This window comes from Podarcis erhardii (genome assembly GCF_964252035.2).
Source record: "Podarcis erhardii genome assembly, chromosome: 3".
NCBI classification, from domain to species: Eukaryota; Metazoa; Chordata; class Lepidosauria; order Squamata; family Lacertidae; genus Podarcis; species Podarcis erhardii.
Window position 1 is genome coordinate 90,313,736 of NC_138507.1, and position 25,383 is coordinate 90,339,118.

At 41.3% G+C, this 25,383-nt stretch overlaps 1 protein-coding gene across 3 annotated transcripts in view; it reads right to left on the reverse strand.

The window, feature by feature from the left end:
* Positions 1–25,383, reverse strand: part of ALK (ALK receptor tyrosine kinase) — a 608,021-nt gene that overhangs the window by 32,612 nt on the left and 550,026 nt on the right. The window contains exons 14-19 of one of the 3 annotated variants that reach the window (XM_081854122.1): positions 21,102–21,239; positions 19,614–19,758; positions 10,162–10,344; positions 5,969–6,070; positions 4,987–5,139; positions 2,428–2,535 (exon numbers count right to left, since the gene is read on the reverse strand). In XM_081854122.1, coding sequence (XP_081710248.1) covers positions 2,428–2,535; positions 4,987–5,139; positions 5,969–6,070; positions 10,162–10,344; positions 19,614–19,758; positions 21,102–21,239 — 829 coding nt within the window. Of the gene's footprint in view, positions 1–2,427; positions 2,536–4,986; positions 5,140–5,968; positions 6,071–10,161; positions 10,345–19,613; positions 19,759–21,101; positions 21,240–25,383 lie in introns of those variants that run through there. The other 2 variants (XM_081854123.1, XM_081854124.1) reach the window with 2 other exon arrangements.

Genomic DNA, 25,383 nt, shown 5'->3' on the forward strand with positions numbered 1-25,383 from the left:
GTTTTAGACCTAGTTTTCTTTACTAATTTTCTGGTCCTTTCCTGCCCTTGAGAGTGTTTTAAAGGGGGCAACTAACATTTTGTGGATTCCAAACTCATCCATCAAGTCCTTGTTTTAACCTTTCAAGTTCCTGTGGGAGCATTACATGCCTAGGGGGGGAAAGTACAAGACTAGAATTAATTGGACATGCAAAAAGTTACTTTGAAAAAGTAAATGGAGCTGGGCATGAGAGTTCCCACAGCATGTTCTTGACTCTGGGCAGATTAACACAGTACTGCAGTACTTGTACTATAGTTTCAGCTCTATATCTATTCCAACAGATAAGTTACTTTGATGTGTGCAAGGGGTGGAGGGAAAGCTGATGGAGTGAACCTGTTGTAGTAATAGGAGCAGGGATTTGAGAGCCTATTATCATGCCTCCACCTTTCTCCTATCGCAAGACTCTTGCTTTTAAGAACTATGCAAAAGACTCCTTCAGGATTCCGAGGCAGAAGTGCAAGATGTGTGTGTCCAAGAGGGGAACTTAGTCCTGCAACACAAACATGCAGCTTCTTTGTAATTTTTAACAAAGTAATGAAATTTAATGTGTGGTTGATTAGTTGATTTGTTAAGATGAGGAATGGCCATTTGGTTGCTTGTGGGCCTGATCTAGTCCTTGTTGTTGTTTAGTCGTTTGGTCGTGTCCGACTCTTCGTGACCCATGGACCAGAGCACGCCAGGCACCCCTGTCTTCCACTGCCTCCCTCAGTTTGGTCAAACTCATGCTGGTAGCTTCGAGAACACTATCCAACCATCTCGTCCTCTATCATCCCCTTCTCCTTGTGCCCTCAATCTTTCCCAACATCAGGGTCTTTTCCAGGGAGTCTTCTCTTCTCATGAGGTGGCCAAAGTATTGGAGCCTCAGCTTCACGATCTGTCCTTCCAGTGAGCACTCAGGGCTGATTTCCTTAAGAATGGATAGCTTTGATCTTCTTGCAGTCCATGGGACTCTCAAGAGTCTCCTCCAGCACCATAATTCAAAAGCATCAATTCTTCGGCGATCAGCCTTCTTTATGGTCCAGCTCTCACTTCCATACATCACTACTGGGAAAACCAAAGCTTTAACTATATGGACCTTTGTTGGCAAGGTGATGTCTCTGCTTTTAAGATGCTGTCTAGGTCCTAGGTCCTAGATCTAGTCCTAGAGGTTCCTTATCTAGTCCCTAGAAGCAAGACCAAATTTCTTTACTGTGATGAACTCAGCTAGATGGCCTTAGGCCAGATACTCTCTCTCACCCTCAGCATCCCATCTATAATAATAATAATAACTTTATTGTACTCAGCCCATCTGATTGGGTTGCCCCAGCTACTCTGGGTGGCTTCCAACAGAATATAAAAAACATATGATGCATCAAACTTTAAAAGCCTCCCGATACAGGGCTGCCTTCAGATGTCTACGGAAGGTTGTATACTTGTTTATTTCTATGACATCTGGCAGGATGGTGTTCCACAGGGCAGGTGCCACTACCAAGAAGGCCCTCTGCCTGGTTGCATGTAACTTCACTTCTTGCAATGAGGGAACTGCCAGAAGGCCCTTGGAGCTGGACCTTAGGCTGAAGCCCTGTATACAATACAGTGTACTATAGTGCTGGCCTTCTTTGCAGGGTTATTTTTTAATGATTACAAGCAGCACAATGTATTTGAAGGATGTATTTGTTGTTGTTGTTTTTGCACTTTTAACTATGAGGGAAACTGGCATCACCCACCAACTAGCATACCCAGGGGTGTGATTTGAACATACACACCAATATCTTTGAAGTAATGATAATGATAGAGATTATGATCGCACCATCAATGTTCATGGCACTTCACAGAATGCAGAAGGAATGGTCCATAACCAAGAATGTTTAGCCGTCTATAATTTGACCCAGAGAGACAAAGGAGAGCCTTTTAGGGAAGCAGAGGCAGGGATAAACCGGATGGGGTGGGAGAATTATAGCAATTTGCCAAAGCCTGCTCAAGTGATTTTCTAGCTGAAGTGGGATTTTAACACAGGTCATATACAAACAGCCTACTTAACTAATCTATAAGGAGACAGCCAGAACACAACATGTGTGCTATTAATAACTTTTAAAAAACCTGAGGACTGCAATAAATCACTCCATCAGTCAATAAGCCAACCAATTGATACATTTCTCACTCCTTTAATTTAGTCCATTCCCTTAATTCAGCCCACTATGTGCTGCATTGGTTGTATGTGAAACTAGAATATTCTGCAGCCCAGATAAAGCTCACTTCTATAACTGGGCTCCTCTGCTGCATCAACAGCCATTTAAAATGGTCACAACGACAATCATTCTTGCCATTCTGGTGATTAAGGCCGAAGGATGCACCACATTCAGTGAGTATTGCTGATTTCAGCATGTTTTGGGTCAAGAAGGAACTCACCTATCATGATCCCAGAAAAGGCTAGAATCAGAGCAGCAACGAGGGCAGATGTCACTACAGACAAGACCAAGGAGAGGGAAGGATTCTTCGTAGGCAGTACAGGCTCAGCTGGAACAGATGTGCAAAGACAGAAGGCATTAAGTTGTTCTCAGCAGCCTGCGGTAGTTGCAAAATACCTTAAAAGAGATATAGACTATTAAGGTCTCTTCGTACATTACATTTTTGGAGTGTAACAAGGAGGTTTTTGGTTTTTTAAAAAGAAGCTTACACCTAAAAATACAATGTGCGAATGCAACAAACAGGTGTTTGAAGACACACAATTCATACAGGAATGGGTATTGGCTGCAGCGCCTACTGAGTGCACATTCAGTTGCAAATCCAGCTCTGTTATTGTATCATGCATGAAATTGTTTGGTTCATACGTCGTGTTAAGCCAAACCATGGCTCAGTGCAGCACACGAGCATGCATACTGCTGGGGAGAAGATTGCCGCTGCTTCACTCCTGCCTGGTCGTTTTGCTGTTGAGCCACATGGAGCTAGACCATGGTTTGGCTTGGTGTGCCATCCAAATCGAACCTCAGGGTTGGCCTGCTCATGAAATGGTCAACTCAGGTGGCAGATCTGGGCCCCAGAAGTGTGCTGCTCATCACTGCTGCCTTCCTACACGAGCGTGCCCCCACCTCCTCCTCTTCTGCCGTGGGTGCACCCCACTGCTGCTGCTGCAAATGCACTCTGCTGCAGACACGCCCCCCCTATGGTGGTGGTGGTCAGTGCCAGATTTAGGTATAAGCTAAACAAGCTATAGCTTAGGGCCCCACTCTCTTGGGGCCCCCCAAAAAATTTAAAGGAAAAAAACCTGGATGTACATTTCCAAAATATAAGATAAAAGACAAATAAAATAAAACCTACATACAGCAACAGTGGCAAATGGTTTTAGTATATATCAGGTCCGTAAATTACCATATAGCATATATTCAACACAAAAATCAGCAACAATTTGTTGTTGGCAAAGGACAGCTGGACATATAAAGGGCCCCATTGCCTTCAGTAGCTTAGGGTCTCATCAAACCTAAATCCGGCCCTGGTGGTGGGTATGTACCCACAGCAGAGGCAGTAGAGGTAGCAGTGGCAGTGGTGATGGGACATTTTGCCTCAAGTCTGCTGTTATTGTTGCTATTGTGTTATTTTGTATTTAAATTGTTTTACATTTCTTTATTGCAAACTGCCCTGGGAACTTTATGTGATGGGGTGGTACACAAATATCAATCAATCAATCAATCAATCAATCAATCAATCAATCGGAGGGATTAAAAAAAAAAAGTGAACAATCTTCCACTTCCAGTGCTGCATTATCTAATTTAACTCAGAGCTGGCAGCTGCTTTGCATTTTGGGCCTGCCAATTTAACATTTTCTCTCTCTCAGCTTTTATGGCTTTTCTTTCATATCCATTGAGTGCCAATGTTAATTTCCTGATAGAAAACCATCTGTTTCAATGGCTTGAACTTAATTGAGGAAAGTGGAACAACGGGCCATTGGAGGGTCACAGATCCAGGAGAGCTGATTGAGGCAGAGGTTCACCCTGCTTTCTGCACAATGCAAAGATAGCAGATGGAATGAATGGGAGGGGCGGAGACAAAATACAGAGCCATGTGGCGGGAAGGCAAAGTTCGCTGTGGTATCTTAGGAGCTTATTGGCTTATTATGCAGCGTTGGGTACACAAGCAGGGTTATTTTTCATCCAGAACTCACTGGAACTCAGTTCCTTCACCTCTCAGGTGGGCACCATAGCCATTACAAGAAAACAAGGGAGGCAATCATGGTGAGTTCTGGTGCCTCTTTTTCTAGAAAACTAGCACTGAGTACAAGAGTTTAGAAGCAGAGGCAGATTTCACTGGACAGCACTGATGAAATGAAGTGAAATTTTAGCAAGTGGCATATAGGTTGTGAGGGGACATAATATTCTGACAGGTAGAGAATTTTAAAGGAACCCATTGCAGGAAGCAGAATAGGTACGCTCTCATACTGAGATATTTTCAAATAATGTCAAATAATTGCACCACAGTAGAGGTAACGTACGTAGCACGATGGTTAATCTAACCTTCTTGAGGATTTTTTGATGATTTGCAGCCCACCTGCAGATTGAAGAGTCTTATAGAACAAGTATACATTTGAAAACGCAACCCCCCCTCCACACACATTGACCACATGCAACAGATTCATATTACCAAAGGGATATGGGGCTGTGCTGCTGGCCCTTCCCCCAACGACATGCCCACCCACTCCCCTCTCAGCTCCACTCCTATGGAATGAGAATAGGTCTGAAGGGGGAAATGTCTCATGGAGGCTCCTCCACGGAGTCACCAATGGGTGCAGAGCTCCCAGTCACATGGAGGAAACTTCACAAGCACAGCTGCCTCCCTCTTCAAACTTCTGCTCAACACACAAGAGAAGGAATGGTGAGGAAGCCCAGAAGATGGTGCGAAATCAGTGCGGCGGCCAGTAGCACAACCCTGCTTCCCATCTGAGCTAAAGGAGGCCTTTCCTGTCCGGCTTCTTACCTATGCAAGAGACACCATCATCAGCCAACACATACCCGAAAACACATATGCAAATAACCTCCTGTGTCTTCATATCAATGTGGCACATATCGTGATCACAGTGGCTACAGTTCACATGCACTTTGATTTCGACTTCGCCATGCCCATCTGTCACTAGGGAACGGATGAAAGAAATATTACTAATTTGTGATCTAAATCACCCAAAACAGGGCACAGGCATACCCATAAAAGATTTGTAAGCAAGACAATGGTAGACTATCAGCTGACCTGAGGTGGAATGAGCTGAGGGGCCTTTGCTATTGTGTATTAGGCAGCCTATTATCAAGATGTTCGTACAAATATTATTACCCTGTTGCTTAGAATAATGTCCAGTACTTCTAGTTTGGAATCGTCCAGTTTACTAGAAGGCGGAAAACTAGAGATTATAGCAAAAGTCGCAAAATTTTGCAGGACAGTCTTCAAAATACATCAGTCGTGTTTACCCATTGGGTCTATATAGGTTTTTCATCTTTCCTTTAAATTACTTTTCAGTTAAAAAACAATTCTCTGTCCTGGCTGCCTTCCAGACGAGTTCCTCTGAGGTAATTTTTTTTTGGGGGGGGGGGCTGAAAGCAAGTGACTACCCCAATATGATCTCTGTTACAGCAGCCTCCTCACTCTGAATCTCTTCCCTCATCATTGCAGAGTAAGATGGGGGTGTCTGTAAAGGGAAGACAGCTTCACATACAAACTTCTGGACTTACTGATTCAAGAAAAGAAATGCTATGTTATATCAAGAGCAAGATCTGCTGTTGTTTGGCCTGAGGTATGTACAAGTTATTGTCTTCTTTAAAGGCTTTCGCCATGCCCAATTTAGCACCTTAAGAACTTTCAGACTATTCCAGACATGTTGTCCATATTCAATCTAATACAGCCCTTCAAAAGTATTCAGCTTTTTTACAAACACATCATAACAATCACTCTCGCTGGCTGATTAAAATACCTTTTAATGCAGGGGTGTACAATGAACCATAATAATTATTAATAAAAGATACACCATCTTCTCCATCCATCTCAGGGTCGTTGTTTTCTGCTGCATTGCCACCTACAGAAAACATGAAAACACCTTAAAATATCATTGTGATGCCAAGGTTTTAGAAGAAAAAAACACCACAACACATATAAAAGTACAACAAAGAGTCTTGTGGCACCTTAAAGACTAACTAATATATAGTAGCATAAGCTTTTGTGGGCCCCAGATTCCACTTCATCAGATGTGGGTAAGTAGATATATATACCCTGAGTACAGAGAGAAGAAAAATACACACACCACATTTTAGCAAACTTTAGCCCCCAAAGCCAAGCAATACAAGAGACTGTCGCAGATCTATCACAGTTCCACACAGAGGACAAATGAATACAGAATCAAATACATGGCTGTGATCCATTCCTGACTGTCCCACTCTTATTTAATCTCTTTTCTATGCAAGAGAATAGGCACAAACAACACTTGTAAAATGACGGAGAGTCTTGTTGCACTTAACAAGGTTTACATATTTTGTTATGGCATAAGCTTTTGTGGGCTATAGCCCACACCATCAGATCAGTGTGACTTTTTTCTTTTGGAAGGCACCATATTTAGTCATACGGAAAGGAAATAATAGAATCGTCAAATCACAGAATTGTAGAGTTGGAAGGGACCCTGTGGGAAATCTCTCCATGTATTTAGGATCCTACCCCATGCATCTGACGAACTGGGCTCTAGTCCACAAAAGCACACGTTGTAAGAAAATGTGTTAGACTTTAAAGTAGCACAAGGCTCTTTGTTTTTGTGGCAACAGATTAACACTGCTAAGCCTCTGAAAATTTAAAAAATGGGAACACTCAGAAAAGAGTAGGGGGCCATTTTTATCTCTCAGGACATTCAATAGTAAGACATCAGAGCTGCCATTTCCCCAAATACTTTTCAAGATGGATTCCAGCAATAATATGCTGAGCTGGAATTCATTAGTAAATCTGACTCTGAAGAATTTCAGCTGTACAGAACTTGGAGTGGCTAGCACACTATGGAAAGTCGCTGCCATTTTTAGGCTTTTTTTTTTTTACCCAATTGATTGTGCTATGCCAATTGCTTACCAGTGGGAGTGCATCTCATGAAGTGGACTCTAACCCCCAAAAGTTTGTGCCACAATATTTGTGTTCCTTTAAGGTGCTACAAAACCCTTTGGGACAGAGCCAGATTAAGTTAGTTGAGCTTTGGTTCCACTGAAATCACTAGGCAAATTGATCATGTCTAAAGCCCCCATTGATTTCAATGGGAATGAAGTTCAACTAACTTAGTCAGGATACATGGTGGTTGTTTTCTGCAGCAGACTAGCATGGCTACCCTTCTGGAATGTGTCACTACAGCAGGTAAAGGAAAAATACTAATTACCAACTCTACAAAATAAAGAACATCTGGCAGAAAAAAGGACAATCATCTGGCAAAATATTAAGTGACTACTGGGTCATTTCAAGAATTTCAGTTTAATAAGCGGTTTGAATGATGCAAATGAGTATTTCAGCACAATCCTGAGGAGATCGACTGACCAAAAAGATTACAATTGTGGGGGGTGGTAAACTGCTTTCAGGTTGTTGCTTTGTGACAATCAAGTGGTATGTAATTTTAATGAAATAAATAAAAATCTTCACAGTGTTGTTTGAGTGACAGATTGAAAATGCTGGTGTGTGCAAAAGTCAACCTGCTGTTCAAGGCATAGCAATAATCAGACAGGTTTTCTCTTTTATCATGTTGAGTCTATGGTAACTCATCTTTGGCAGATGCCATACATCAGGTATAGCCAAGGTGATGCTCTCCAGAGATGGTTGGGCTCCAACTCCCATCAGCCCCAGCAAGAATGACCAGTGATCAGGGATGATTGGAGCTGAAGTACAACATCTGGAATGCACCACATTTGCTATTCCTGTCATGCAGATCCTGGGTTATTATCATGTACAGTACAGATTCCTTTCTTGTTACCCATTCTTAAGCCTGCCTAAACCAAATAACCAATCAGTCTACCAGTACCAAGGGTGCTATTTAATTTTAATCTCCTCTGAAGAAAGGAAGGAAATGAAGAGGAAAACACATTAGAAAATTTAAATAACCGTACAAGGTTATTTTCAATTCTATTTTTCAGAAGCAGCATATATAATACACATGCAGTTCAGTAAGATTTTGAAATCAACTATCATTTGCTTCCTCCAGAGTTCTCACACATATAGGTGGGTTCCCCCCAACCATTTTGAAGTGGCAAACAATAGGATGGAGTCACCACAAGATGATTTTTGTTCTTGCATGAGGGATCATCTGAATGCTTCAGTACCTCTCAGCCATGTGTCAAGAGCAAGACATGCCACATTCTGGTCTAAACAACATTTCACGTTTCCCAGGATTTAGCACATCCAACAAGTATCTGAGATGTGCCAGCATTCAAATAACCAACCAGCATGCATAAAACAACATTACCTCATGGTGATTTCTCCACAGCTGACACCACATCCATCACATGTTGTATCCAAATAGGAAACTAGTAGCATAAGGTGCAAGATACCACCACAGATGAGAAGATTCAGGATGGCCCAAAAGATTGGAAGACAGGTAGTGAAAATTATTGTCCACCTGGTGATTTGAATTTTAGGCTCTGACAGCTGTCATAATAGGCCTTCAATATTACTGTTGCAATTGACCTGTCTGGCAACTGGCGACCATCTGCAATGGAGTCAAGGACTGATTGTGAAGACTGAATTACTTGCTTTGTCTTGAGAGGTCAGTGCCTCTAGAGATCAAAGCCAATGCGTATTTGTGGCACAACAGTCTTCAGGCAAAAGTACCTTGATGCCATAAAGCACAGCACATGCCTCCTGTTACTATTTCATCATTCATAATCACAAAACATCGAGAGGACACCATCATTATTCAAAATTCACAGCAAGATCTTGAAGGTTGATGGCATGTCCTTTTGAAAGAACTTCCACCATTCAGGACTGGTGCTTTTGGTTGCTTTTGCCAAGAGTTATTCAACATGCACTATCCCACCAGCATTAACTGGTGCATAGGCTAATAAGTACCAGAGCAGTTTGGCACAGCTGCAGTGTAAATTGCAGAGACTTGATGCCAAGTAAATCAATGCCAAGCCAAACACCATAACTCGCCCCCCCAATTGATAGGGGCGCCCCTGTCGTTGTGCAATTCTCTCTCGCTCTGCATGTGTCCAGGGCAAACGTATGCAGCTGGAAGTGTGCTGTACTCATGTAAGTTCTCAGTGTGATCTAGAACCCTGTATGATCTGGGTTCTAAATCGTGTTGGGAGCCTGCGCTAGTGCAGCAGGAAGCCAACTTGCCCTGAACAGGTAGGAAGCCAGAAGGAGTTGTGCAATGGCAGGGTGGAGGCAAAAGCACGGTCCTACAGCTCCTTTGTCCTCGTGTTGACCCTCTAGGCAAGTAACACCTGAATAGAGCTTGCATCATGTTAATGTTCATCTAGCATTAAAAGGCAACATATACACAGGGGGTCAAGAATGCTACAGAAGCCTCCGGCCTCATCAGCATATATAGCTGGAAATACTAAACTTCATATTCTAAATAAACGAGACCAATCTGCATAAGTTGTGCAGTTCAATGCTGCACAACTCGATTTCATGGAATAATTTGCTTTTTTAAAGAAGTAAAAAAAACCCCAAAACCCAGACCAAACAAGAAGGTGAGAAAAGAACACCAGGGGCATTGTGCAGGGAAATTAAGTGTGCTCGTAATGAGGTCTGAAAGCTGCAGAGGCACCAGCAGAGGTAACCAGCTGAAGCCCTTCAGACTACCTCCTCTCTGCCCTCTGATCCTTTAGCACACCTTTAAACTCTTTTTCTATAGGTATGAGGGCTAGAAACTATGGGGAAGAGGGCACATATGAATTGGGATGCCCAGAATTCCAAAAAGGGGCCCCATTATAGCAAAGAATAGATTGGTACAACCTTGGCCATGCAGATTCTTAGACCCCCCCATGCGTCAACACTTAGCACTACATGGCATTCAAATATACAGATAACTATTGATGCAAATAGAGATATGCCAGGTATAGGGAAATTTTGTTTCAGCAAAATTTTGCTGAGCATTAGCACTAAGGGAGGGGAAGGGACACCTTGAACACGAAGCCACTTTACCTATATATCCTCCGCCTCCTCCACCTGAGGAGCACCCCCCTCCACCCCCTCCGAAACCCCCTCTTGTCTCCCACCCCCACTTCTTCATGGCCTGGGGGCAGGATTTTCCTCCGGTAGCGCCTTCCAGCAAGGATTTTCCCGACCAGAGGAAGGAAGTGTTATCATTCCAGCCACCTCCACCACCTGCAGTTTTAAAAAAAGAAGAAGAGTTTGATTTGATATCCCACTTTATCACTACCTGAAGGAGTTTCAAAGTGGCTAACATTCTCCTTTCCCTTCCTCCCCCACAACAAACACTCTGTGAGGTGAGTGGGGCTGAGAGACTTCAAAGAAGTGTGACTAGCCCAAGGTCACCCAGCAGCTGCATGTGGAGGAGTGGAGACGCGAACCCAGTTCACCAGATTACGAGTCCACCGCTCTTAACCACTACACCATGCTGGCTCTCCAAAAGGGAAAATAGTTCTAGTAAGTTCCCGTTGAATCCATAAAATGCAAGAGAAACTCAGCTAGGGCATAGGTTCCTTACTGGAAAGCACAGAATTTGTAGAGCACAAGTCTCATCTATACTATGTATATACTTTTTTTTTAAAGCGTTTAAGTGCTATAACAATAATTTATTTCTTTTACTCCTCTCCCCCATCTGACTGGGTTGCCCCAGCCACTCTGGGTGGCTTCTACAAAAATACAGAGGGAAAGGTGCGGGAAGGGAGGGAAGAACCGCATCAAACATTAAAAGCTTCTCAAAACAGGGCTGCTTCAGATGACTACAACATTTTTTATAGTTGTTTAACTCTTTGCCACTGGGTGGGTGTGACTATCAAAAAGACCTTCTGCCTGGTTCCCTGTAATTTCACTTCTCACAGTAAGGGAACCACCAGAAGACCCTCAGAGCTGGACCTCATTGTCTGAGCTGAACGATAGAGGTGGAGATGCTCTTTCAGGTACACAGGGCTGAAGCTACAGCTTCCTCTGAAGTAGTATGTATCAGAGCGAATGAGCGGGGGAGTTAGTTGCTAGAAATTCATTGCCTCTCTTTCAATGGAGGCTCAATGGAAACCTGACACACTTAAACCTGTTTTTGTGCAGTATCAGTCAAAGTGTACACATGCCTTTGATGCTGGATTGTGGAAAGTCAACATGACATTATGGTGCCAATAGGGCTGGACCTGCCATGTACCAGGATGATGAGGAAACAGATGAAAGCAGAAATTGTGCCTGAATGCTGCACCAAGGCTTTTAAAGTGTCAAATCTAGTGTATCTTTTGCTTTAGGTAGCAAAATGTCTTGGTCCAATACTGGCTAACAAAGGCTTTCTTTATATCATAACAGTAATATGGGAACACATATAGTATCGTCTCCGCAAATGACAGGTTAATCCAGAAGTTGGGCTAACAAGGGGAGAAACCAAAGCTTACTTGCAAAGCACATGCTTTTGTGTTCAGAAAGTGCCAGGTTTGAGCCCTGCCCCCTCCAATGAAAAGGATTGGGGAACAGCCCTCTGAGACTGGTGGGCTGCTACCAGTCAGAGTAGACAATACTAGGCTAGATAGTATAATAACCTGACCTTCTATAGGGCAGCTTTCTATATTCCTGATTATTGTTCTTGCACTGGGTCTTTTGGAAAAGCAGCACAGAAATGGATCTATGAAACACAAAATTCACCTAGAAAACGGGATCTCAAAGAAGGCATTTACTTGAAAGTTTCAGACCCTAGGTCAGCAATGAAAGGACAGGGGCTGTTACAATGAACCCTGTGTTAGAGTTTGATATTCCTTTGGTTTCTGTGTCACACTCCATTTCCTGCCTGAACTCTTTGAGGCATATTGTCAGGAGCTAGACTGAGGAGGAATGGTGAGGACCGCCCCCCTTCTCCCAAACCTTCCTGAGAACAGGAGGACAGTATAGATTAACAACAGTAGTTTGCAGAAGGTCATAGTTCAGAGGCTGCAGAGAGAAGAAGCTGGGAAATATTGGGAAAAGAGCAATAGGAAGAAACACCAGGGGAGAGAGAGCTGACAGACTCAGTGTCTTTGGAGAGCATTCCTGACCCCCACCTCCCAGGACCAGGCGAGCATTGAGAGTAGTAGAATAGAAAGCTTAGAGGCAGAAAACTCAGATCAGCTGATGCAGGGATGACATAGAATAGGAGAGACGGAAGGGGTGGGACTTTACTCGGAGCAACTCCATTATCAAAGAGAGACTGCATTTCTTCATGTCTCTCTCTCTCTGTGAATATTGAATAAAGTACTTGGTAAGAACTCATATGCATGGCTGGAAGAGGGTGTGGGCACCCTCTGTTTTGGACCACATAGATCATGGATGCGGACACCCTGTGCTACTGCATAATTGGCCCTCTATCTGAGCAATCTCTCTCCCTTTTAAGGATGGAGAATTACATAAATCAGGTGGGGCATCCACATCACATGTGACATTACCTGTGTTTTAAAATTTCCAATGGCTAGGCTAAAGAGAGTGCAGGAAGCAGTCTATCATTGTGAAAGGCTGCTTGTTCTACAAAAATGACAGAGATCTTCCATTTTTGATTCCATCTCATCAAGAGATGGATGAATCAAGCCTTTGGGAATTCAAAAGCTATTTTGGCTGGATTAATATAATTTAGTTTGGGTTGGTAAATAACTACATAAATATATTGACTTTTTAACATTTTGGGGAAATTTCCAATAAACTTATTAAAAGAAAGAGAAAGGTTGTATTATAATAATTAAAAATGATTGCCAAGTACTTGCAGTAATAATATAATATAATATAATATAATATAATATAATATAATATAATATAATATAATATAATATAATATAATACTGTAACCAGTGGGAATTGACCTACAATGGCTTCTAAAAAGAGAACAAGAGCTGAAGACATTCATGCACATTAGCAAACTAATTAGAACTGGCAGAGAGTTGCTGCCCTTTGAACTCCCAACTCTGTGAGACATTCTTCGGTATGGGCTGCTGCTAAGAGAACAAAGTGATGAGGATGTCAGAAACTACCTAGCAGCCAGTCTTGCAAAGGACATTTACCCTAAAGTGCTTGAAAAGTGGGAACAAGCAAACAGTTCTTTTGTTGCCCCCACTGTAAATTCGCAAGCCACAATCTTACAAAAAAACCAGGAGAAGGCCAAAAACATATGTCTTGATAGAAGAAAGCTAGATGTCGAAGAGGTTTTCACTTTAAAACTTGACAAGCTTTGTGACATCCTCAAATGCAAGTGTATCCCCCCCCCTCACTTATGCTCTGAATTTTGCTGCCCTGCAGATGCTAATTGCAAAGATGAAGCTCACATTAACTGTACATGCCCTAAGGAGATGAAGATCTCTGTGAAGGAACTTGCCTTCATTAAAGGTCAGAGAGAGAAGACTGGTTCTATTGGACCACATCAGACTGGCTTGCCAGATCTGCCTCAGCATAACAGACAAGTTAAATAGCGAAATCGGCAAGATGAGAGAAGGAAGCTTGCTGAATATGAGCAAAGAAGAAAGCAGAATGCATCAATAACATCAAATGAAATAATTTTCTCTGCTGAGGAAAATGAACAACAAATAGCTGATGCCCAAGATGGAAATGATGGAAGTTAGGAATTAGGAAAACCAAGCAGGCCTTCCACTTCTAATAAAAAGACAGATTAAAAATACATAGTGTTGCTATGAAGAGCATCAGATATAATGTTGGCCTGTGCGCCACAGTTGCAATCCCCACTGTTTCCTTTATGGATGGTGTAGTTGATCACAATAAAGTCAAGAAGGACCAAAGAAAAAGTTCTGATAACCCTGTATCAGGAATTTGATTATCTTTGTCCAAAGGGTGAAATTGACTGCATCTTCTTGGACGGCTGTAAAGAGACAACTAAAGGTTGAAAGCATACATGATATATGATAATATTTCTTGGAAATATGATAATATTTCTTGGAAATTTATGAAGGGAAACTTAAAAGAAATGGGAGTGGGACGGGGGTTTGAGAATGGGATTGATGCAATATACTCAGAACAAAAGGCCAAATTGATAGTCAGCAATGTGGTTACAGAAGAGTTCAAAATTGAAAAAGGAACACGACAAGGCTGCCCGATCTCCCCCCTGTTATTTATCTCGGTTCTGGAGGTGCTCTTGAACATGATCAGAGGGGACCGGTTGGTGGAAGGGATTCAGGTCGGAGCGAAACAATACAAACTTAAAGCTTTTGCAGATGACCTAGTTTTGACCCTGCAGGAGCCAGAATCTAGTACGAAAAGAGTATTACAATTGATTCAGGACTTTGGTCGGGTGGCGGGATTTAAATTAAACAAACAGAAAACCAAGGTGCTGGGAAAAAATTTGACAGATACAGAGTCAGAACGGTTTCAGAGAGAAACAGAACTAACTATGGTTAAGAAGGTAAAGTACCTAGGGGTAAACATAACAGCAAAAAATCTGAGTCTATTCAAGGATAACTATGAAAAATGTTGGTCTGAAATTAAGAGAGACTTGGATAGCTGGACAAAATTGAAGCTTTCTTTGTTAGGCCGAATTGCTGCTATTAAGATGAATGTATTGCCAAAAATGTTATTTTTGTTTCAAACACTACAGATTGTGGACAAAACGGAGTGCTTCCGGAAGTGGCAGAAAGATATATCTAAATTTGTCTGGCAGGGCAAAAAGCCCAGAATTAAGTTTAAGATATTAACAGACGCGAAAGAAAGAGGGGGCTTTGCCCTGCCAGACTTAAAGTTGTACTATGAAGCCGCAGCTTTCTGCTGGCTAAAAGACTGGCTACTTCTCGAAGACACTGACGTACTGGACCTGGAAGGTTTTAACAATGCTTTTGGTTGGCATGCATACTTATGGTATGACAAAGTTAAGATCAATAAGGCCTTTAAGAACCATATTGTCAGGAAAGCAGTGTTTAACGTCTGGACAAAATATAAAGACTTATTGGAAAATAAAACTCCAAGGTGGCTTTCACCTCTGGAAGCTAAGGCCCGAAAAAGACCCAGTATGGAGGCCAAATGGCCAAAATATTGGGAAATATTAGAAAAAGATGGAGACAATTGGAAATTGCAGAGTTTGGAGAAAATGAAGGATAAGGTGCGAGACTGGTTACATTATGCTCAGATTAAAGAAGTTTTTAAAAATGACAAAAAGCTAGGGTTCCAGGTGGAGAAATCGAAGTTAGAAACAGAATTGTTAGAACCAAAGACTAAGGTACTATCTAGAATGTATAACTTGCTGTTAGAATGGAATACACAAGACGAAATGGTTAAATCAGCTATGATAAAGTGGGCACAGGACATTGGGCATAACATTATGTTTGAGGACTGGGAAAGGTTGTGGACCACTGGGCTGAACTTCACCGCATGTAATGCTCTGAAGGAAAATGTAATGAAAATGATATATAGATGGTACATGACCCCAGTTAAACTCGCCAAAATATACCATTCGTCTGATAATAAATGTTGGAAATGTAAAGAAAATGAAGGAACATTCTTTCACCTCTGGTGGACATGCCCTAGGGTGAAGGTCTTCTGGGAAATGATATATAATGAGCTGAAAAAGGTATTTAAATATACCTTCACTAAGAAACCAGAGGCCTTCCTTCTGGGTATTGTCGGCCAGAAGGTGTTAAAGAAGGACCGAACATTCTTTATGTATGCAACAACGGCAGCAAGGATACCCATCGCAAAAAACTGGAAAACTCAAGATCTACCCACACTGGAAGCGTGGCAGATGCAGCTGATGGACTATATGCAACTGGCCGAGATGACTGGCAGAATCCGTGATCTGGGAGAAGAGAAGATGGAGGAAGACTGGAAGAAATTCAAGATGTATTTACAAAAACATTGTAATTTGGTTGAATGTTAAGAAGGATGCTAGATTATAAAAAATTGGCCACCACTAAATTAGATTTAAATTTGATGATAAGTGAGACTAAAGAAAATATAAAATTTTTTGGAAGAAGTGCTAGATTATATTTGAATGAGTGGACATGAGATTGTAAACAAGTTGATAATTTGTCTGGAAAAAACTTTTAACGATGTAAATGGGAGCGGGAGACGTGAGGGAGTCCAAAGAAGTGATGAAATTATGTTTGTGACAGAAGTAAGACTGTTTATTATTTGTGCATTGATATTTAAAAACTTTAATAAATATTTATATATATAAAAAATAAAGGTTGAAAGCATACATTTCAGATCAGCAGTTCCCCATCAACACCACAGAACAGCATTATTCTGTGTGCAGTGAACCAGATGAAAGATCTCTACTGCTTCACTCAAAGAGAGAAAAACCAGCAGAAGCTATTGCTAATAATCTTGTAGATTTCATGAAGAAGTGCATGGATAAGAGCCTGCAGGCCATTGGAGGTGATTCTACAAATGTGAACACTGGCTGGGAGGGTGGTGACATGCATTGGGTAGAGGTCAAGCTTGGTTGTAAGCTGATCTGGTTGGTTTGCGCCCTCCACACCAATGAGTTACCCCTGCAACACTTGATCACAGCACTTGATGTGAAGACCTTGTCTGACAGCAAGTGGACAGGTAACACTGGCAAGATGCTAGACACTGTGACAGAACTTGAAGCTGATCTTTCATTCACCAAACTCTCCATTGAGGAGCCTCTTACTTCATGGAGTGACAATGTCATAAAGGATATGTCTACTGATCAAGTGTACGGGTATCAGATCACACACGTCATAAGGTCAGGTAAACTTCTCACCAATCTGGCCCAGTGAGCCTTTCAAGGTGGTTAACAACAGCAAACAGGCTATGTCACATATGAATGTAGACACATGAGAGATGTGAGGGCTGCATCAGTGGCCAAGGAGAAAACTGGAAGCTGATGTCCACGAGCCATTCAGAGCAAGACTTAATGAAACTTCTTGTTTAAATTTCTTATTAACTGATGTCATTACTTTCTAATGTTGTTTTATGATTACAAGGTAATGTTGTATGCTTAGTAGGACATGTTTTATGCAGAGAAACTAAATTATTAATAGGCATTACCTGACCTTTTCAGAAGGTAAAATTAAAATTCTGTGGTTTTTCCTAGAGCAGCGTATGTGCTTTTTAATCAAACATAGATTTACCAAGCCAAATGTTGTCCAGCCACAAATAATAATAGCAGATTTGAATTCATCACACTGAAAAACATATTTTTAAGACCCCTCACTGAATAAATGTTTAAAAATTAAATGCCCTGCCCTAAAATGACATGCCCTAGTGTGGTGGTATCTACTCTTCAGAACCACTATCTTTTTGATGCTTATTGAAGACCTTCTTTTTTTCCAACTAACATTTTAGGTGGAGATTTTTATCCCAGTCTGTATCTTTATTGGAGCTAAATGGCTTTTAAATAGGTTCTTACTGTTGATGTTTTTATTGTTAAGTATCCTCAGGACATTTTATGGGAAGCGATTCATAAATGAATCAATCAAACAAACAAACAAATAAACAAACTATGGTTTATTAAGCCGGGAGAACCGTGTCTGAAAAGGATATAGAAGCACAAAAACATCAGAATTTTAAAAAAGGAAACAGAACTGAAAAGAGACCTCTGTGGTAAATATTGGTGCATATGGATATATGCAAAATAAGACTGCAAAAAAAGTTAGTGATCTGTGTGGAGGAAGAGAAAGTGCCTCAGCAATGGCCAGAATGGGAAGCATCCATAAAATGTTTTTTTTTTTCAAAGGAGCCCTGCTGGTGCTAAGGGGTATTGTACTAAGTAAGGTGGGCGTCTCCTTTTTGAGGTAGTACTTTTAGCAATTAAGAGAGACTGAGAAAGAGAGAACACTGGCCAGAATAGGGCAAGCATTAGGTATACCCTGTGTTAATAAAAAGCAGCAGATACTAGAAATTTGAACTATGCATAAATGGCATCGCAAAACTCTCCACCATATTTTCAGGTAGAGTAATCAGAGATACTACTTCCATGAATTATCTGACAGTTTCTCGAGTGGGGAGGCTGTGCTCACCATTAGTAAATGGCAGCAACCAAATTTCCCTCTTTTCTCCTCAGGGTTTCTTTCTTTCTTTCTTTCTTTCTTTCTTTCTTTCTTTCTTTCTTTCTTTCTTTCTTTCTTTCTTTCTTTCCTCTCTCTCTCTCTCTCTCTCTCTCTCTCTCTCAGGGTGAGGGGGATGTTGGTAGCCTGGTCACCATTTTGCATTGTCCACAACAACCAGACTTTGTCATGTACTGGGTCTTTGGTAGGAATAAATGGTGGCTGCCGCAATGAATGAATAAACACTAGAGAATATTATGGGAAAATAAAGCGGCCTTCTTTTTCTAGTAGGCTGAGAAAGAAAAATATCCGATGTTTTCCTCAGAAAAATGTATTCTCTTCAGCTCTACTCAGAATAAACCACATAAAAATTGGATGAACATCTGGTAGTGTTCATAAATCCATTCTCCTTCAGTCTAGAATGATGTAGAACAAATACTGGATCTTGGTTCTACTCTCACAATCAGTACTGGACAGCATAATAATGGATCTTAAAGCCACACAGATAAACGCACCAGCAACGTGTTATAACTAACCTTTGTAATTTATAATAACAATGGTTAAAATAATAAAAGGGCTAGATTTCCCAATGTATGTAATGAATGTTTGCAGAAATATTCTGTATGAAATCTCCAGGGGCAAATAAAAAACCATTTTATTTTATTTTGGATTGGCATCAGTCTGCAATTGCTACCATTTTCTGATTCCATAGAAAATATGGCATTAAAATAATTTCCCCAAACTACTAATTGCAAGTACAAAAGATGGTTATATGTTATATAAGAGGTCACTAATCTGGGTTAAGTGATCTCAACTTTATGTCTTGTTTGAGATTAATTTATATTCAAGAGTTCTCAGAAGCAGCAGATTATGCAGCAGAATTCCCAGTCCACTAGTTAAAAAATAATTATTTGGTGCGGGGTGCGGGGGGAGGAGAATAGATGATGGGTGAACTGGTCAAACAGTTGTACCTTTTCTACTTCTTAACCACCGTTTCAACATAAATGTATTAAGGGGTAAATAGCTCACTTTTAATAAATGCCATGAACATTTGTGATCTGGTCAAGGTAATACAGGCCCTCTGGTTCAGCAGGGAAATAAAGTGACAGCTGTGGGCTCTAAGCTAACACCCATAACTCCTGAGCTATTCTTCTTTGCTAATGATAATGGCTGTGATCCAAAGAAGTTATATGAATGTACAGGGGAGAACCATATGGGCAGCCGGAGCTTTGTGTGATAAATTGTCACTGCAGCAGTTCCCAGGCTGAAGAGACAAGCTGCTGCTTTTTAAACTATAACAACTGCTTGTTTCTCTGGCGGGAGATGCTGATGTGGCAAATGCGTCAAACAATGCTCTAGCCCATTGGGTGCTGCTTCTTTGGCTCAGAACCAAATGGCTTTTGCCAACCATCTTGTTATGCCTGGCAAGGCGCTTGGAGTGAGTTAGTGGACGTTCCTTACCTGCGGCTCCTGGTTTCCCACTGAGCCCTGGAACAGATGTGTCATTCTCCAGTTTTTCTTGGTGAAATGTATATGCTTTGTCCCTGTAGGCCTTGCCACCACCTCCTGCTGCAACAATCAAGGGGACTGCCTTTCCATTTTCCATCTTGACAGGTGGAATCGAGAAACAAAGCTAGATTTTAGATGTGTCAGACATGTAAATAACAAGTTCGTTGCACTAAGCCAGCAACCCCCAGGCTTGTGAGTAGCCCAGATTACTGCTGCATTATTTATCTGCCTGCATCCCAAAGATTAATTGTGACCATTAGGTTTCTCATGTACTGTAGGAGTAAAGAGCAGCAGTAACAGTATTTGGCAATGGCGTGCACACAGGGATGTCAACAGCACCAGGAATATACAACATTTTGTGTAGTAGAACACAGTGGATCTTCTCCACAGGGTTTTGTTGCAACATACTGCTATCGCTTGCTAAACTGCGTGTTCTGGCATGTTAAAAAATATATATTATATCTCTTTTTAATTCCAATAAAAGTCCCTAGACATCTATCAAGTGGACATAGCCTTCAGAAGGACAAGTAGACATTAATAGGGGCGTCACTTCATCCCCTTGTTCATGTCGGCTTCCCTCTTCTGAACCTTTTCCAACTCTACAATATCCCTTTTTGAGGTGTCATGACCAGAACTATACAGAGTTTTCCAAATGCGGTCACAGCAGAAATTTCCATTCTTGATTAACCACAGCTTGTCGTTTCAGCTGACCTTGAGAAACTTTTTAATAATCTGAGCTGTGGTTTGTTTGAAACAGGGCAACTTCAAATACTGGTTTATGAAAACCCTGGGCTTTTTCAACCAATCACAGCTAGGATTAACTAAAGTTTGTATTTTGGAAGTCACACTAAATGGGGGTTAATAGAGAATGAAAACAAAAGCTTCCAATCTTATTGCAGCCATATTGGAAGCCAAGGGGAGAAGGAGATGATACATGAACTCAAAGGTCACTGGTTTAGCATGATATTTAATCTGGCCCACAAACGTAAGCATATGTGTTATTTCCACACTAGCCAGCTCCTTTACCCAACTGTGAATTCCTGAAGCTTAGGAAAAGGTTGTAATAGTGGCAGAGAACACACTCTGCAGGTAGGGCTAGAAAAAGCCTCTGCTTGGGACCCTGGGAAGCCACCACCAGTCAGGATAGTGAAACAATGAGCTAGACAGACCATTGGTAATTTCTGTGTTTCTGTGGTCTGACTGTCTCACATAAGAAAAAGTGAGTTGGTGTGATGTCATCAAACAGATATGAGATAATTAAACAGCAACCTATATAAACGCATGTATTGCGATTACCAGGCTCATTTGAGGGCAGGGGAGATCATACTCCCCCTAGTTCAAGCTGAAAAGGACCAAAAGGAAGGAAGCATAAGTAAACCGAGTGCCTCAAGCTGAAATTACAAAGCTTAATATTTGTATGGATGGTGGATATTTGCGTACCTTAAATATATAAGTTGCTCCTCCACCTCCACCACCACCTCCAGCCCATTCATAGACACTCTTATTTACTTTAATTTCATCTTCAACGACATTATTCTCTCCAATGCAGACCTTCTGTATAACTTGATTGGTCAGAGTCTGTAAATAAAAATGTCCAGAATTATACCGTGGACCTGACATAAGACTTCACCTATCAAAAGCACCTCTGATTATGCCTCTACTGACTCTTACCCTTATCTAATATTCACAAAGCAATGGGCATCAGAGCAGATGTAAGTGTGGCCATGTCAATATAAGGGTTAGCCTAAGCATGCAGCAGAATGAGGTGGTAATGCAGAGGAAGAGCCCTGTGGTGGTAAAGTAGGCTGTATCATTCCAGACTGTACATGGGGAGGATCCCATTACTGAAAGCTCTCCTACACAGAAAACACACAGAGAATGGGATGGGAAGAGAACCTTTCTCACTGATGTGCTAGATAATGCTGCTGTTTTTCCTGTAGGATGTTGGTTACATGAGAAAGCATTGAAAAGTGACAACCCCACTTGCTGATTGAAGTGGAACAGTCCACTCTAGCTCATTGGGACTCTGTTACTTTATTCTGCTCCATGTGTAGATCTTGCCCTGGTCAATTGGCAAGGAACTGATAATGAGGCTAAAGATTCTGTGAAGAAGAACCTATTCTCTTGCCTATCTTAATTTGCTGCTTAATGCAATCATAAAAAAGTGTTAGGCAGCCCCATAAAGTGATAGCATTTTTTTTTTTATCTGCAAAGAGATTATCAGAAAAGAACCCTTTCTTCCTGCCAATAATTAGGACATTTGGCCTTCATGTATATTTCAAGGGATTCTTCAATGAAGATTAATGATTGGAACCACCTGACAAGCAGGAAGAAACAAAGGCACTCAATTTGGAGAAAAGGTCAGTGGTAAAATGAAGAATACAGAGTCTGCTCCCAGCCCACCTAGAAGATCTTCCTACAGTGTGCTTCAGCTCAGCTTCAGAAATATGTAACTGGGCATGGACAGACCCATGAACAGACCCCAGTTCTGCACAGGGATGGAACTAAGCCCCCTCATTTTGTTTAAAATCAGAACAAAAACACAAAAGTAAAAATCCAACCTTCATTAGAATAAAATAAAAGTGCTTAAGATGCGCGTAAGGGCTGCCTCAATTTGGTAAGTTGGTAACATTTTTTCCTTCCTTCAAAGAAGTTCAGTTATCTAGGTGTCCACAGCCTGGAACAGCTCGTGTGTGAGAGGCTTTGAATAGAGAAGATCAAAAGGAGTGCCAGGACCTGATGTGGATTCATGATCTGATCTAGGTCATGATCCACCAAGATTGAATCAGGTAAGTCTGCTTTGGAATTCGACTTCTGTACATTCCTCCCCCATCAACTAGGTGCAACAGAAATTGCACTGCCCTGTGTGCTTGGCTGCAACAGCAGCAGCATCTGCTCCCCTGTACTAAGTACAGAACAATGTATTCATTAGGAGAAGTGGATAAATGCACATAAATGCTAAATCTGACATATGCTGCCGTAGGTCCTGTAGACTGCCAGAGAAGACGCAAAGGGAGGAAAAGGAAAGGCTCTGAGATACATTGCAGAAGGTGTTGACTCCACTCGCTCTAGAGACTACTCAGATGCTGGCATAAAATGAGGCTGCTTCAGAAGACAAGAGTTGCATTGCTGTATTACTTACTTATTTATTGCATTTATATCCCACAGTGTCTCCAAGGAGTCTGGTGGGTTTACATGGTTGACTCCCTTTCTATTTTATCCTCGCAGCATACCTGTGAGGTAGGTTAGCTTGAGAAACAGCAGCCCAAGGTCACCCATTGAGCTGAATGGGAAGTTGAACCAGGACTCCCCCACTGATGGTTCAATACTTTAGACACTGTGCTATGCTGGATTAGACCAAAGGTCAATGCAGCCCTTCAACCTGGTGCTAAATAGTGGCCAGCCATCAGAGATGGAACTTTTAGTTTAATATTAGCTCAAATGCAATGTTTTTCAATAGGCTACTTCAGACATTCATCAAGGTCTGCTGTACACATGGCTATCTTATGATTTCTCAGCAGTTGTTTGCGGTATGCTACACTTGATGGTTGGCAACTGAGTGTGTAAAACCAACTCCACTGAAAACCATTTTATGTGAAACGTGGAAAGATGTTGAATTTCTTGCTATGGCTTTGTATCTGTTTTGGCACCCCACTGATGCTGTAATTTCCAAGCGATATGCATGCAGGCCAAGGCTTGGCCCTCCTCCCCATGTTGTTCAGATCAATTTGACCTACAATATTGAAATAAGAGGGAAGGTGGCCTTGGTCCCTCTCATGATTTATAGGCCAAAGCTCAGCCAAGGAACATGAAAAATAACATAGGCCTAGAAAGAAACTATCTTTACAAAATTGCACATGCTGATGATTAACCAAATACAGTCCTGCTTTGAGGTGCTTTACCTTCATACGGAAATACTTTGCAAGGGAAACAGAACCTGATCTACAGCAACTTAATCTTAAATTTATGCCTCTAAAGTTAAGCTTGTTGATCAATAGCAGGCTCTCAGAGCTGGTCCACAGAAGGCTGTGGGTGCTATAAAAATCCCAACACCTTCTAACTCTAATTCACAGTTGGAGAAGGGATGGTTAATCAAATGACTTAGTGCAATGACCCAGAGAAACCAATAGATCACAATTGGATTTTTTTTTTTTAAAAAAAAAGAAAGACGACTTCATGGCAAAGACATAACTGATTACAATCCAATCAAGTTAAAGCCACTTCCACAAGTCAATGCAATCTCTTTGCCTCGATGAAAGAATTACATTAGCACTCAATAAATCTTTGCTAAGATTACAGTGCCCTGTAATTTAATGACTTCGTATATTATCGTGCGCTGCAATGCTCAGATTATGGATACAAAATAGGAGACTGAATCTAGATAGACCACAATCCAAAAAATATTAACCTCTTGCATTTATGTGCATGGTGAGCGTGGATGTGAAAGGGGATGCACTATCCCCGCCTAAGGATTTTTTTTCTGGTATCGCTAGGACCTTTGTAATGGAGTTCCCCACTTTCATTCTTCATCCTGTAATAACAGCATAAGAATCTGGTGTCCAGACCCTAGTCATCTGAAATATACTCAAGGAAAGAACCCTGCTGAATTCTTAATGCTCAGTGGAAAAAGCACTGTGCAGTTCCAAAAAGAATCAGTTGTCTTGGAGTTTTCACATAAGGGACACAAGCTAAGCTAAGCTAAAAAAAAAAAAAAAAAATGTATTAGGAAAAAAAGGAACACACAACCTGAATTCATTTTCCCCCCATACTCAGTAACATGAGAACTTAATTCAATGGTCTTGCGATCCCTTTCTTCCATTCCATTAATGTTCACTGAGTGTTATGAGACAGAGAAGTGGAAACTACTGAAAGTAGCTCTCAGATTATTTAAATTCCTCTTCACAGAGATGCTACTACCTTCTAAAATTTCACCTCTGTGTTAAGTTCCCATGTACCATGTAGGAACACTCACCTCACAATGTAACATCATCACATCGTGTATTTCTCTACCTTTGGCAGTAGCAGCCAATAATACACGGGGGGGGGGGGACCCAGGAAGTGATGATGCCACACTGGTAGTTGAATGTTTTTACATGTAGCTCAGTGTTAGACCATGCGTTTTGCATACAAAAGGTCCCAAACTGAGCTAGATGGACCAATGGCCAGTCTTGGTATTAAGCAACTTCTTATGGTCCTAACTCCATCTAGGGATGCCATTTTGGTCCTACCTCTGACTACTGTCCTGTGTGTAGATGTGTCATTCCAGTCTCATTGCCAGGGCCATCTTGAATATAAATTTATTTTGTTTAAGATGCACAGCCTTCTCTCATTGGCTCCTCAAAATGATCCCTGCTTAAAACTTTTGTTTTTCAGCTTCCTCTGCTTCAGTTGAAAGCCTCCAATTGATTAAGGAATCTTTAGTTGATTAACCATCTGCTTCTCACTGATTAATTTATAACATGTACATAAAAACAGCAAATTACCAAAAACTCCCCTAGTGGTCTATCTAAATCTGAGCCTACATCTCTCCACTAGGGATGTGGGGAGAAATTTGATTCAGTTTGCATTTAAAGGTAGGCAAACCAAAGCAATTCACTTTTTCTGAAACAATACAAGAACGGGAACAAGCTGTCCTTCAAAATTTGCACTTATCTGAAATGTGTGATGCAGTTTCCAACCGGTGTTTACAAAAATGTATATATCAGAGGAAAGGCTGCATAAA